Source organism: Heptranchias perlo, chromosome 24, assembly GCF_035084215.1.
Source record: "Heptranchias perlo isolate sHepPer1 chromosome 24, sHepPer1.hap1, whole genome shotgun sequence".
In the NCBI taxonomy this organism is placed as follows: Eukaryota; Metazoa; Chordata; class Chondrichthyes; order Hexanchiformes; family Hexanchidae; genus Heptranchias; species Heptranchias perlo.
In genome coordinates, this window is record NC_090348.1 from 21,073,342 (window position 1) to 21,088,954 (window position 15,613).

The 15,613-nt window shown below is 39.2% G+C and overlaps 1 protein-coding gene across 5 annotated transcripts in view; it reads left to right on the plus strand.

Annotated features, from left to right (window-relative positions):
• tbc1d22a (TBC1 domain family, member 22a) overlaps nucleotides 1–15,613 on the plus strand; it is a 407,668-nt gene that overhangs the window by 117,141 nt on the left and 274,914 nt on the right. For all 5 annotated transcript variants that reach the window (XM_068004902.1, XM_068004904.1, XM_068004903.1 and 2 more), the window contains one exon: nucleotides 1,632–1,746. In XM_068004902.1, coding sequence (XP_067861003.1) covers nucleotides 1,632–1,746 — 115 coding nt within the window. The remainder of the gene's footprint in view (nucleotides 1–1,631; nucleotides 1,747–15,613) is intronic.

The window sequence follows — 15,613 nt, forward strand, 5'->3', positions numbered from 1 at the left end:
GATATGTACAGTCCCCACTATTTAAATTGGGCAATCGTTTAAATTGAGCCAATCGCACAAACCACTTTCCATTGCCGTTACTGTCAATTACAAAGCCGCCGTTAATAGCGTTTTAAGCGCGCTGGCTATTTTGGTAAACAGGTGTTCAGTGAGTAGTTGGCACCTCGTTAAGGTGCAATTACCATGTATACTTAATCACCTCTAACTGGCGTTGGGTTACAGCTTGCACCACTCGGCACTGACTGCAGTAACAAACATGTTCACTGAGTAGTTTGCATCTCGTTAAGGTGCAATTACTTTGTGTACAATCCCGTCCAAGTGAAAAGGGATTTATTGAAGCACTCTAGCTTGCCTTGAAATCTGAAAGTGAATTTGTAAGTACAGTGGAATCTTGTTACACTTAATAGTTGGGAGCAGACAAAAATGTTGAACATCACTCAATTCATTCAAATCGTCCAACGCGTATAGCAAACACGCCCGTTGTAAGCTGTGTGTGTGTGTGTGTGTGTGTACATATATGTGTGTGTATATTAGCAGCTCCACCACTTCCTCTTCCTCCATCACACTGTCTCCTCCAAGACCCTCTTTACCACTGTCCTGTCTGACCCCAATCCCACCTTCATTTTTAGGCTGCTTAACTGAGTGGGGCTGCAAATTAGGTCGAAAAAGAAATAGCCACTATAGGGGAGGAGGACCTAATGTAACAAAAAATGCTGCTACTTGTGTGCCTGTGACCTAGATTGGTCAGAAGTTGCTGCTGGCAGCAGGATAAGTATGGGAAAAGGGGTCCTGAGAACTGGCTGGGCAGTAGCAAGTGGAGCTGGCAATTTTTAAAAAAACTGCAATTGGGAGCTGGGCTAGAGATGGATAACAGGAGGGGAGAAAACATATTTTCAAGAAAATTTTCCAAATAATTTTGAAAGATATCAAATTTAAAATAAAATAAATTTAAAATATAAAATGTTACTGAAAAGATAAAACTACTTTGTCCACATAACCACAGTGACTACACTTCAAAAGTAATGAATTAGCTGTAAAGTATTTTGGGATGTCCTGAGATCACGAAAGGAGCTATATAAATGCAAATTTGTTCTTCAGTTGCACTACAATCCCACCTAGTGGCCAAAGACTTGTGAATACATAATGTCAGACAACTGTTGATTTTTGGAATCACAATTATAAATGTGCTAGATTTTTAATATATAGATATGTTACTTTGCCCGACTGCTGTATGTTAGATCTGTTAATTTACAATATTGGACAGAGGGATCAAGTCATGAGACGTTGGATATTTTTGACCACAATAAAGATGAAAATGTATTACTTTAAACAGATAGTTGTAAGAAGTCCTTGATATAGCAAGTAATACATAAAACATGACAAATAATCAAATACAACACTGATATTGAAGTGCCTTGATTTTTATGGAAACTGATGGAACTGCCACACGGACCAGTGCTTTATTTAGTGGAATTGGCTTTAAAAATGTTATTGTTCATGTGTAGTGATACAATGTGAACATTGTCCTTGAAACACAATTTGTATTGTCATTCATCTTCAAAAAATGAATAATGTCCCTGCTGCACCTGAAAATATTTACTTTATTCTAGTTTCTTAAAATTCTTTTCCAGATCTTTGAACGCATTCTTTTCATATGGGCAATACGTCATCCAGCCAGTGGATATGTTCAAGGGATAAATGACCTTGTTACACCTTTCTTTGTAGTCTTCGTTTTTGAATATATCGGTAAGTCTTAAGTACTGATAGTGTCACCTTATTTCTGATTTTAAAGGCCTTGGGTTACTGCAGCAATGCAGTACATAATGGACTTCTGATCCTTAAGGCAACATCATGGAGCCATTAGAAGAAATTTTTTTTTTAAAAAAAGGAACACTTAGTGCAATGTTGTCTACCGATAACTTGAACGATATAAAGCCTGTGGTTGCCTCAGGAAATATGTCCTGATCAGTTAAAAACCAAATAATTTTTGCTTAAATAGTTTATCCTCGTCAAACTGACTTCTCTTACAGGGAAACAGAACAAGTAAACGGGTAGATTCGGCCACATCCAAAAGTCTGTGCCTCTGATTTAAGAGCTCATGTTCCAGCTGGTACTTGTTGATTATTTTCCTAAATTCTCGAACAACTTAAAGCCATTGACTTAAATCAAATGTTCTAAATAATGTTACAATGTCAGAACTGAACTGTGGGAACAGCGGACAACATGCAGACAGAAAACCACAGCCCCACATATCTTGTCAATACATTTGTACTGATATTGTAGTTATTAATATTTAGTACAGACAATTCAGTTTCTCTTACTTAGGACTGTAATTATCTTTGCATACGAGGTTGTAAGGAAAAAAAATCAATATGTTGGAAATGATTTCAGAAGATCAACTTTATGTACTTAAATAATATTGTCTTATTTATTTGTATATTCAAAAAGAATCCTTTTCAAGTATTTTGAAGTTTAGATTAAAATTAAGGTCTCATATAAGCCAGATTTCTTTTAAAGCTTCCTATGTCCTCTTCATTGAGACATCAATGTTTTGTATTATTGGAATTAACAGAAAAGGACGAGGCGCCCTTGAGTGCCTTGAGAGAGGATTTCTCATTTACTGATTTACAGGATGATGCTTCTTCTCCCTTGTTTCCTTTCATTTTTGACATCGTGGGAGGCCTTAAATTGCTTTGCAACTAATGATGGCTTCTGGCTAATCATCTATTCAGTAGGGAAGGGCCTGACTCGGGAGGACATCTAAATTTCTCACTCCAACTTTCATTTATGTGTGGAAATGTTCCTAATGAGCCTGCATTAATTGATTCTATCCAGTCTTATTTTACTTGTTGAAATATAATTTAAAATGTCAGACCACTTAAATTTCATTTTTAAAATGGGAAAGTAAGAGGGAGTTTCCATCTAAAGTTATAGAAAGTAATGCTTATCACTTCTAAATATTAATTAATGTCTTCAGTAGGTTTCCTGACTAGAAATGATTTTAGCTTTCTTGATAATTTAGTAATTCCCAAAGCACACAAGGCTTTTGCTCAGTGCTTGTAGTTTCTAGTTTGTTCAGCCTAAAGCCTAAATTGATTTTTTTTTATATGAAAGTGTATGAATGTAATTTTTTAATAGGACTGTTGAAAATTGCAATCATTAACTTTGCATGTGCAGTTGAATACATTACTACGTGAAAGTAGAGTTGATCGGGGCTGGCGGTGGCATTCTATTTTGATTGAAAACTGAACTTGGAAGTGTTTAGCCAAGTATTTAAATGGAAGGAAGACCATTTGGGTGAAAGTTCCATATTGGAGGGGTTGCATCAACCTTACATTGAAAGGCACCTGTCTGCCATCACCTTGAAAAACAGATTCATTAACATTTTCAGTTTGCATACAATTATAGATATAGTTTGAAAACTAGAAACATGGTATTTTTGTAGAGAGTATGGTGATAGATCCAGAAGGGCAGAGATGAGCCAGACACCATTGCCTGCTTCATTTTTAAGATAATTTGCAAGTTCAAAAGAAATGTACTGGTACCTAGTACACATGTGTCTTCAGCAGAGGTATGAGTGGGCACTCTGATATCTTGCTGGCTTGCAGCATTGGTGAGGGCCAACAGTAAATATATGTGCCTATGTACTCCAACACACAAAATGGACATTTTGTCAAGGATTTAGGAACATAGGAACAGGACGAGGCCATTCAGCCCCTCCGCCTGCTCCGCCATTTGATAAGATCATGGCTGATCTGTGATCTAACTCCATATACCTGCCTTTGGCCCATATCCCTTAATACCTTTGGTTGCCAAAAAGCTATCTATCTCACATTTAAATTTAGCAATTGAGCTAGTATCAGTTGCCGTTTGCGGAAGAGAGTTCCAAACTTCTACCACCCTTTGTGTGTCGAAATGTTTTCTAATCTCGCTCCTGAAAGGTCTGGCTCTAATTTTTAGACTGTGCCCCCGACTCCTAAAATCCCCAACCAGCGGAAATAGTTTCTCTCTATCCACCCCATCTGTTCCCCTTAATATCTTAAACTACGATCAGATCACCCCTTAACCTTCGAAACTCTAGAGAATACAACCCCAATTTGTGTAATCTCTCCTCGTAACTTAACCCTTGAAGTCCGGATATCATTCTAGTAAACCTACGCTGCACTCCCTCCAAGGCCAATATGTCCTTCCGAAGGTGCGGTGCCCAGAACTGCTCACAGTACTCCAGGTGCGGTCTAACCAGGGTTTTGTATAGCTGCAGTATAACTTCTGCCCCCTTGTACTCCAGTCCTCTAGATATAAAGGCCAGCATTCCATTAGCCTTCTTGATTATTTTCTGCACTTGTTCATGACACTTCAATGATCTATGTACCTGAACCCCTAGGTCCCTTTGGACATCCACTGTTTTTAACTTTTTACCATTTAGAAAGTACCCTGTTCTATCCTTTTTTGATCCAAAGTGGATGACCTCACATTTGTCTACATTGAATTCCATTTGCCACAATTTTGCCCATTCACCTAATCTATCAATATCGCTTTGTAATTTTATGTTCTCATCTACATTGCTTACAATGCCACCAATCTTTTGTGTCATCGGCAAACTTAGATATGAGACTTTCTATGCCTTCATCTAAGTCGTTAATAATTATTGTGAATAATTGAGGCCCCAAGACAGATCCCTGCGGGACTCCACTAGTCACATCCTGCCAATGTGAATACTTACCCATTATCCCTACTCTCTGTCGCCTTTCGCTCAGCCAACTTCCTAACCAAGTCCGTACTTTTCCCTCGATTCCATGGGCTTCTATCTTAGCTAACAGTCTCTTATGTGGGACCTTATCAAATGCCTTCTGGTAGTCCATATAAATAACATCCATTGACATTCCCCTGTCCACTACTTTAGTGACCTCTTCAAAAAATTCAATCAGGTTTGTCAGGCACGACCTACCTTTCACAAATCCATGCTGGCTCTCTCTGATTTCCGACTGCTATTGAAGTTTCTGATGATGGAAATATACTGATGGGATGGTCCATTCCTTAGATTATCAGAAATGGGAATCGAAAGGTAGTGAAGAAGACAGCAAAAATTGCAAAGTCTAAATTTAAAAATTCCTGCACATCACCTGTTGCAGGCAATACCCCCAATTAGTAGTATAGGACCATTTTTCCCACACAAGTGTCCCAAGTTGGTGGAGTTTTACTGCATCGGAGTGATTTAAAAGAAAAAGCACTGTTCTGAGGCAGAACATGCAGTACGCTTGCGCCAGGAGTGACCTGATTCAGCCAGGAACTGTGTTGTCCATTTTAATTGCACCAAATTAGTACAATGGATGGAAGACGTCAAAGAAAGACATGCATTTGTATTGCACATAATTTCTTTTCTTTTAGAAAAGTCTTAATGCATCTCACTTTCAAGAAATTACTTTGAAGTGCAGGGACCATTATATTAGCAGAGCAGTTCATGTTTTCTCAATTTGCTATTTTGAAACTTGTATTTTTTTGTTTTTAAAAGTTTCAATTTTTTTTCTGTTTGTATGTGTGTGTGTATATATGTATATATTACCATCTAAATATGTCTTTATTTTACTTGCTCTTAACCTACCTGTGGAATGGTGTCTCTTCCCCTGCGACCGATTTGGTCTTTTTTGAGTTTCTGGCTTCCTTTTCTAGTTAAATAGTTGACTAATGGTTTTTCTTTGCTTTTTTTTTAGTCCTTGAGTCGTTATTTGAGATTAGTGAGAAAAGGTTCACAATCAAAGCTTCACTGAATGTTTAAAAATGTGAGGCTTATTGAATGTTTAGTGTTAGAACCTCAGAGGTCTGTGTGTTTTCCAAGTGTGTGTTTGTTTAAAAATAAAAAATGTGAATTGATTTGTGCAATTGAAGCTCCCCCACTGAATTGCGAATTGGTGCAACACAACAGGAGATTAACTAGTTACGTGAAAATTTCAGCTTGTAAGGGTGCTACTTTAAGCCACGTGTAAGATGAATAAAACTTTTAAAATGTTCCTTTTCCATATAACAGATTTTGTTTTAAATATGCAGAATTTAGAATCATTTCCATAAACCAACTGTTAATCAGATAAATTAAAAGATATCTACTTCAAAGAAGAAAAATGGGAAGCTGAAACAGCATTTTGCTAACATAGCAAATGTCATCAGTAATCAATTTTTCCATAATGTTACTGTGACTAATTTTTCCTCCAGTGTCTGAAGCAATGCAGGTTTTTGTGAACCAAGGCAATATTCTCCAAAAAGCCTTTCTAAATCCACTGAGTGGCAGAGAATAGTCGGGAGGTTAGACAGGCTAGATGCAAGAGGCTGAGTTGCGACAAAGATGGGAGGAAGGAGGTAAATAGGAGTCGTGCTATATGAATGCAAATCCATTCCCGCTCTCTTCTCCCCCCCCCCCCCCCCCCCCAACTCTCTTTTCCCCTCCTCTTTCCCCCCCCCCCCCTCCCCCAGCTCGCTTGCGTGCTCTCTAAGAACATAAGAAATAGGAGCAGGAGTAAGCCATCCAGCCCCTCGAGACAGCTCCGCCATTCAACAAGACCATGGCTGATCATCTACCTCAAAACCATTTTCCTGCACTATCACCATATCCCTTGATATCCCTTCTAGATATTTAATATCTAGAAATCTATCGATCTCTGTTTTGAATATACTCAATGACTTAGCCTCCACAGCCCTCTGGGGTAGAGAATTCCAAAGATTCACCACCTCTGAGTGAAGAAATTTCTCTTCATCTCAGTCCTGAATGGCCTACCCCTTATTCTGGGACTGTGACCTCAGGTTCTAGACTCCCCAGCCAGGGGAAGCATCCTCCCTGCATCTACCCAGTCAAGCCATGTAAGAATTTTGTATGTTTCCATGAGATCACCTCACATTCTTCCAAACTCCTCGTTTACTCAATCTCTCATACGACATTCCCGCCATCCCAGGAATCAGTCTGGTGAACCTTCATTGCACTCCCTCTATGGTAAGTATATCCTAAAGTAAGGAGACCAAAATTGTACACAGTACTCCAGGTGCACAGTACTCCAGGTACGATCTCACCAAGGCCCTATATAATTGCAGTAAGACATCTTTATTCCTGTACTTTCATCCTTTTATAATAAAGGTATCTCACTCTCGATCGATCTCGCTCTCGATCTCTCTGTCTGGCACGCTTTCCCCCCTATCTGGCTTTCCTCCTCTCTTTCTGGCATTCCCTTCCTCCTCCCATGAATGCTCTTCAAATTAGTCTTGCACGAAATCTGAAGAATTAAATCATTCCCATAATATGTAGGTAATTGGTAAATGAGCCAGAGGTGAGATGAGGAGAATTTTTTTTACGCAGCTGGTTATGATCTGGAGTGCACTATCTGTAAGGGTAGTGGAAGCAGATTTAATAATAACTTTCAAAAGGGAATTGGATATCTACTTGAAGAGGAGAAAATTGCAGGCCTATGGGGAAAGAGCAGGGGAGTCGGACTAATTGGATAGCTCTTTCAAAGAGCAGGCCCAATGGGCCAGATGGCCTCTTTCTTTGCTGTATGATTCTATCTGGAATTCACTGGTGCTATATGTGGGCATTGCTTCTGTTGTGCAGAAGATTAGAGGGGCAGTGATTTGCCTGCCAAGAGTTAATATTGAAAGGGTGGGTAAGTGAGTGCAAAGAACAGGAGATGAACCAGTAGGTTGCATGTACGGGAGCTAAATACTTTGAGAGCAATCATGTTACTCAAAAATTGGTTGAAACATCTTGTTTGGAAACTGAAGGGAGAATGATATAAAGCTGGGTTTTCTGGGCTATTACAGATCTTTTCTAAATTTAATAATAAGAACTTAGCTCTGTTTAGTGCCTTTCATATCCCAAAGTGCTTCACATCCAATGGATTACATTTCAAGTGTAGTCACTATTGTTTTCTAGGCTGGCGTGATAATTACTATGCACACAGCTCGGTCCCACAAATAGCAAATCATATAAATAATCAAATAATTAGTTTTGGTAGTCTTGGTCAAGGAAGGAATGTTGGCCAGGCTAACCAGGGGACCTCCTTGCTCCTCTTCAATTAGTGCAACAGGAACTTTATGTCTGAACTGACGGATGGGACCTCAGTTTAATGTCTCATCGGAAGGACAGATCCTCCCACTTGTTTATACCAGAACGTTGATACTTGGTTAAACTAGAACATTGACGGAGATAAAAGTGAGAGAAGAAAACCTGCAAAGAAGCACTTTGAGGGGTTGCAATGAGAGGACATTGTACCTATAGAAAGAAATTATGAAAGTGGTTTGGCTGATAAGACATGGCATGGATTGGTGGCAAGGATTCTAAAAGAAAGCAGGTTATCATTTTCATTATTGATTGTCGTCCTAAACCTGGATAGGAAGAGAGGACAGGTAGGGATATTTTGTGTCGATCAGGAACATCTGTAAAAAGACCAACTGTTTAATTACCTGGATATCAACTGAAAGAAGAACAGCAGAGGAAAAACTGAATAAGGCTGCGGGTCAAACAGGCAATGTGGTCAGAGATTATTTTGGATCTAATACTAATGAGGAAGCTATGATACATAAGATTCAGTAGAATATCTCAATAGAAATTAAATTCTTACCATAGTCTGCAAAAAGAATGGTCACAGAAAGCTATTGGGCTTCAGACGAGGGAATGAAAACTGAACTGGAAAGGGTTAATTGGAATAATGCTTGGACAGTAGAAAGATGGAAGTATTGAAGGAACTGTTAGTGAGGTTACAATTAAAATTCATATTGGCTGAATCAAAACTTACTGAAGAGAACAGAGGCCAGCGTGATTAACTGGAGACGTCAAGAGTAGTATTAAGGTTAAACATAAACAAATGATTGAGTAAGTTACAAAAAAAAAGGACACACACACACACACACACACACACACACACACACACACACACACACCAATGAAACAATGTATTGGCTGATTTGAAAATTATGGAAAACTGAAATCTAGGCACAAGGAAATAGAGATATTAAAAAAAAATACTTTATTTTACTTTACTCAGGATAAAGAAGGAATATTTCAATTATCAGATTTCTTTTTTCTGGGAATAAATCCCTTAATGATCCTACCTTGCAAGCTTCTCCAGGCCGATAATCCCTGCCAAATGCTCCGCTTCTCTGATTCTGATCTTTTCATCCTCTTTCATCCCATCGTTGGTTGTAGATCCTTCATGTGGAGATGCCGGTGATGGACTGGGGTTGACAAATGTAAAGAATCTTACAACACCAGGTTATAGTCCAACAATTTTATTTGAAAATCACAAGCTTTCGGAGATTATCTCCTTCGTCAGGTGAGTGAGTGGAAATCCTTGAATGTTTCGCATTTATAGTCAGAGAACAATACCTGGTGATTACAGATAATCTTTCCAACTGCCCGTTGTCAAGGCAATCAAAGTGTTCAGACAGAGAGGTGTTACCTACAGGACCACCGAATATACAAACGGCCAGAACACAAGACAGAGAGAGGGAGAAACATCCGAAAGGAAGAGAAAGACAGAGAATGACCTGTTGTATTAAAAACAGATAACTTTTATTCGCTGGTGGGGTTACGTGTAACGTGACATGAACCCAAGATCCCGGTTGAGGCCGTCCTCATGGGTGCGGAACTTGGCTATCAATTTCTGCTCGACGATTTTGCGTTGTGTGTCTCGAAGGCCGCCTTGGAGAATGCTTACCCGAAGATCGGTGGCTGAATGTCCTTGACTGCTGAAGTGTTCCCCGACTGGGAGGGAACCCTCCTGTCTGGCGATTGTTGCGCGGTGTCCGTTCATCCGTTGTCGCAGTGTCTGCATGGTCTCGCCAATGTACCATGCTCCGGGGCATCCTTTCCTGCAACGTATGAGGTAGACAACGTTGGCCGAGTCACAGGAGTATGAACCATGTACCTGGTGGGTGGTGTACTCCAAGGCGGCCTTGGAGACACGACAACGCAAAATCGTCGAGCAGAAATTGATAGCCAAGTTCCGCACCCATGAGGACGGCCTCAACTGGGATCTTGGGTTCATGTCGCGCGACATGTAACCCCACCAGCGAATAAAAGTTATCTGTTTTTAATTCAACGGGTCATTTTCAGTCTTTCTCTTCCTTTCGGATGTTTCTCCCTCACTCTCTCTCTGTTTTGTGTTCTGGCCGTTTGTATATTCGGTGGTCCTGTAGGTAACACCTCTCTGTCTGAACACTTTAATTGCCTTGACAACGGGCAGTTGGAATGATTATCTGTAATCACCAGGTATTGTTCTCTGAATATAAATGCGAAAGGTTCAAGGATTTCCTGACATTCACCTGACGAAGGAGGAAGCCTCTGAAAGCTTGTGATTTTCAAATAAAATTGTTGGACTATAACTTGGTGTTGTAAGATTCTTCACAGTAGATCCTTCAGTCATATTGGTCCTGCTTTCTGGAGCAGTCTCTCCAGACTTCTTATCCTCCCCACTTCTGATGGCTCTTGGGGAAAACAATTATTCAAACCCATCTCTGCAGCCAAGTTTTTCATCCCGGTTCCTGAACTCTCTTCCTGGCTCAGCGTTCAGTCCCTATTGCCACATGTGAAGTAGCTTGGGATGTTTTCTAAATTCAACTGTTGAATAGCAGAGAAGGAGCTAGACTGGGGTCCTCACCAATTTTCAGCTGACATTTTTGAGGGATGCTCATGCATGAATCATGAGACTTTTAACAATACCCTATCTTGCTTCCCCAAATGTGACAAAATAATTTCCCCTATCCCTACTTCAAACAGAGCCACACTTAACCACCTCCTTCCCACATTTTAACTACACAATTGCTCACATTTCATTCCTCCAACTCTGGCCAGCTTCCCTTCTATTCCTTCACAAAATGTAGCTGCTTTTAATCCCGAATCTCCACCAGATTGCAGCCACGAGATTCCTCCACTTTTCCTTCTCCGATACCCCTTCTCCAAATGTGGCCTTATGCTTAAGCTTTCCTTTCTTCTCCAAATGTAACTATGTTTGCCCCATTCCTTCTCCAGATGGGCAGCACACTTTTTCTTTCCTCAAATACAACCACTCACTTAGACATTATTAACATCAGCAGTTGCCCAGTTTTCCAAATTATGTAGGAATTATTTGAATTTGCACTTCATTTAGTTCGTAGTGTCCTTCAGGAGACACAACTGGTCTGATTGCTTCCTATCTATTATTGCAGTTCTAGGGAATGTAAGCTGCGATTCAACATTTCATCTGTGTTTGATAAGTTCTATAATTGCAAGTCGTTCTCTCCTTAATGAAGCCAATTTCAGGATCAGAGTTCAGTTTACCTTTAATCTTGACTTTCATCTTCATAAGTATGCTGTAGTTAGCAGAATTTCAAATGTTGATTGCTTTTTGAAATTCATCAATTGTTTGTGCACAGTCGTATTACAATGGATTACCCATACATTTTTTCAGGTGATCAGACCCTTCACCTCACTGTGCAGCACACCATGCTTGGTAATTCACAAGTGGACCACTGAGATGCATAAAATTTCACACCTGGTTGCAAAAGCACAAAGAAAAACTGACTAGATTTCTAATTAACTGCAGTAAAACCGATTCCATCTCAACAGATATATATGAATAAACATTTTTTTATTTGTTCCTTTCTGAGTATAGTTTATTCATTTGGTTGTTTGTGTATATGTAGAAGTTGATCCTTTTTCTCATAAGATTTGCATTTTATTTTGGCATTAACAAAACACTGCTGAAATCTTGAGCCTTTGGGTGAGGAGGACTGGGACTGGCTGTGAAATGAAAATGCCATGGGAAAGGAGAGACTGACATGAAGCTTGCAGAGAACTCGAGTTGGCCATTAGACTGTATTAAAAAGTACCCCTGAGCTGGATATTATGTAAATAATAGTGGATATATATGATAAGGTTAGGTTCTTTTAACGTAGACAGTGGTACCTGGTCCAGACTCCTTGCAGCTTTGAGTCTTGAGATGGGAACTGATGTTAACAAAGCCTTAGCTGACACGATTGTAAATTAACTTATTCAAAAGAGATTTCTGAAGACTGCAAATTGGCTAACCTCATGCATTCTTTAAAAGCTGGTGAAAAGATTTACCTGGAAATTATAGACGAGTAGGTTTAACACCTGTTGTTGGGGAAGTGGCCTAGATAAAGTGGATAGGAAGGACCTGTTTCCCCTAGCAGAGAGGTCAATAACCAGGGGGCATAGATTTAAAGTAATTGGTAGAAGGATTAGAGGGGAGTTGAGGTGAATTTTTTTTACCCAGGTGGTGGTGTGGGTCTGGAACTCACTGCCTGAAAGGGTGGAAGAGGCAGAAAGTCTCATGGCATCTAAAAAGTACTTGGATATGCACTTGAAGTGCTGTAACCTACAAGGCTACGGACCAAGAGCTGGAAAGTGGGATCAGGCTGGCTAGTTCTCTTTCAGCTGGCACAGAAACGATGGGCTGAATGGCAGCTGAATGCATTTAGGCTTTTCTGAGTTGAATTAAAAATTGGATTCAGAGTCCTTTCAATGTGTGATACCATTCCTGAGGTAGAGAGGATGGTGGGGGACAGAGGTTGCTTTGTGAACAGTGCTTCTGTTTTTAAAAAAAAATTAAAAAGGCACTGAAATGTCTCAAGTTTTTGAAGATTGGACTGAATGACAATAACGGACTTTTTATGCACTGTCTTGCAGAATTGGAAACTAATCTAAGAATCATGAGAAGAATTGTTGATTTTCTAACCTTTTATTTTTCTATCTCAAGCATGTACATGTGCTGCATGCTGAATTTTCATTGGAAATTACCTTCAGTGTTAATTACCAAGGCTTTTCTAATCACAATTATTATTGTTATGGCAACTAAAAAGACACGACTGCTGGAGCCAGAACTGAATATAGTGTGGTTGCAGCAAGGCTGAATAAGGGTTTGGTCACTGTTTCCTTACCTCAGAGACGCATTAACACTGAAACAAACAATACTTTGCCCTTTAGCCAGCAATAATGAGATTATATGGATAAACTCAAGGTTACCAATATGTTTGTGCTTAAATTTTGTCGCCTTGTCTTTGTGGCCAGAAAAATATAGAATTTAAGTGTTACTTTGAAAGTTGAAACTAACATATGAGAAGACTGAAGGTCAGAAAATCTCATATAGCATTAATCGTATCCACTCTTCATTTTTTGAGAGGTAGGATAGAGACATTATTGTAAATTCTTTCTTCTCCTGGGCTGTCTTGTCTTTGTCTGGAACAGTTTAAAATCATTTTGACTGAGACCCTTTTATCTCCATACAAGATTAATTTATGATTTAAATTAAATTAATTTTATAGGCACTCCTTTATCTTTTGGCAAGATATTTAAAAATCTAGGAGTTTTAACTATGTGTGCAAAACTGATTTCCCCCTGCCTTCATCAAAGGGGAGGAAAAGACTAAGTCCTTAAGAGAATTAAGATATTTTTCTTACTAATGGTAGCTTGGAGTATATTTTTGCTTGCACGCATAAAGTTTCGATTTCTGCTAGAGTTGTGATTAATGTCGCATTTGGAATAAATTTGCATAGCCTTTTAGAGACTGGAAGAAGCAATAATGCATGGACTTCATTATATAGTTCTTGGCCATTCACTTAATGGGTTTAAAAACTGAACAACATTGGCAAAGGCAAAAAGTACTACTTGATAAATTTTTTAAACTGTTGTTCACACCAGTTTGTTACAATTGAAATGTAAATTATTTGAATATTAATAACTGCAATTCTTGTCTGCATATAGAAATATGTATGCCTAAATGCAAGGCATTATTTCTGTTCTACCAGGCCGTTCTCTGAATAATCTGAAACTTTTAAAATCATTGCAACGAACAGGTTTACCATTAAATCGCAATTAGGAGTATACTAACACATCCAGAAAGCTTTGACGATCTTTCACCACAGAACTGCAAAAGTTTTAAATTGTGAATTTGTGGGAAGTTGCTGGAGACTAGGAGCAATGGAAGTGATCTGGAATGGAGCTGTAAAACAAATTTGTAGCTTTTTAAGTGAAATGAAGGGTCACGTGAGCAGAAGAGAATACGTCCCATGAAAAATCTGAAAGAAATGCTTATTACTCTGCGCAAAGTTTCAGGTTATGTTAGAAAGTCTGTCAACAAATTTTTTGCATGCTGCAACCTCGTCTGTATTCAATCATGTGTGCATTCAGAGACAGGAGCATTAGACTAGAAAATGAGTTGATGCAGTTGCTTACAGTTAAGCAGATGATGATCTAATGTTGAAGTTCACCCTCCTTTAACTGTGGAATAAAAGTGAATTAAATGTGCTAATTGAAAGTTATTCTTTTTAGTCAGTTTACAGAGGCAATTTGTAAAAACTGAATCAAAAAGTTTGTTTTGAACAGTGTCTATAGCTCATCAAAATGTTTGACATCACAGTAAGTGTTAATCCATGTTCACCAGTCACTGAACTGTTAGCATGAAAAAAGTGGACTTCAGGTTATTTATAGCAAAAGTACAGCATTGTGGGAAGTGAAATGACACATTCAGTGAATAAGCGTAATTGCAGTTTTTTTTTACAACATAAAGCCTTTGCCTAATTACAGGATACAGAATAAAACAAACTAAGGAAGCCAGGCTATTAGTGATGCTCCCTGTGGTCAAATCTCTCATTGAAATTACCATCCTATATTCTCATTTGCTCTCTCTTGAATTATCTGCAGGGTGTGTCAGTTAGAAGACTCATCAATTGTAACGGGCTTACCTGGTTTGTTCACAATACAAATAATTGCAAGATTTTTAAAACCTTAGCAGAATGGGAACATAATCCAACTTTATGCTGTTCAGAGTTCAGTCTGCATACTGAAGTATGCAGGCGTATTGTGCTCTTGCCCTATTTCCTCCTCTTCCCTTCTCTTCCCAGTATATATCTCTGGTCTGTTCTGTCAGAAAGCTCTGTTTATTTTTGGATGCTTCAAGCTGGCCTGTAATAACTGCCCTCGGATGGCAGTCTCCAAGATAAACTTGTATTTATATCGCACTATGAATGTAAAAAGGACCCAATGAGCTTTACAAATGGAAAAAGGTAGAGGGGCAGTCATTAAGCCATGAAAGAAGACATTAGAATGGGCGACCAAAAACTTGGTGGTAAATATGTTTTGAGAATGTTTTTAAAGGAAGCAAGAATGGTGGAGAGGTGCAGGGGTTTCAAAGTGGGAGTTCCAAAGAGAAGGGTCGGTGACTGAAATCTCTGCTACCGATGCATAGCGAGGGGAAAGGGAATGCTCAAGGAGCCCGATTTCATAAGATTCAAAGGTGTGGGAGGGGAAATAAGGCTGGAGGAGGAAGGGAATGGGGCAAGGCTGTGGAGAGATTTTTAGATAAAGACAAGGATTTTTAATTGAATATGTTGGGCCAGATAGTCAGGGGAGTTCAGCAAAGGCAGCCTGATGGATGAGTGATACTGAGTGTATGACAGGATATGGGTGGCTGTGTTTTGGAAAGTTGGAGTTTTTGGAGGGTGAAATATGGGATCCAAACAATGAGTACATTGGTGAAGTTTAGTCCAGAGGTGACACAAGCCTGGACGGTCTGAGGTAGAGGCGGATGCAGACAATGTAAGGTGGAAATAAGCAATCTTGATCGACTTGATAACT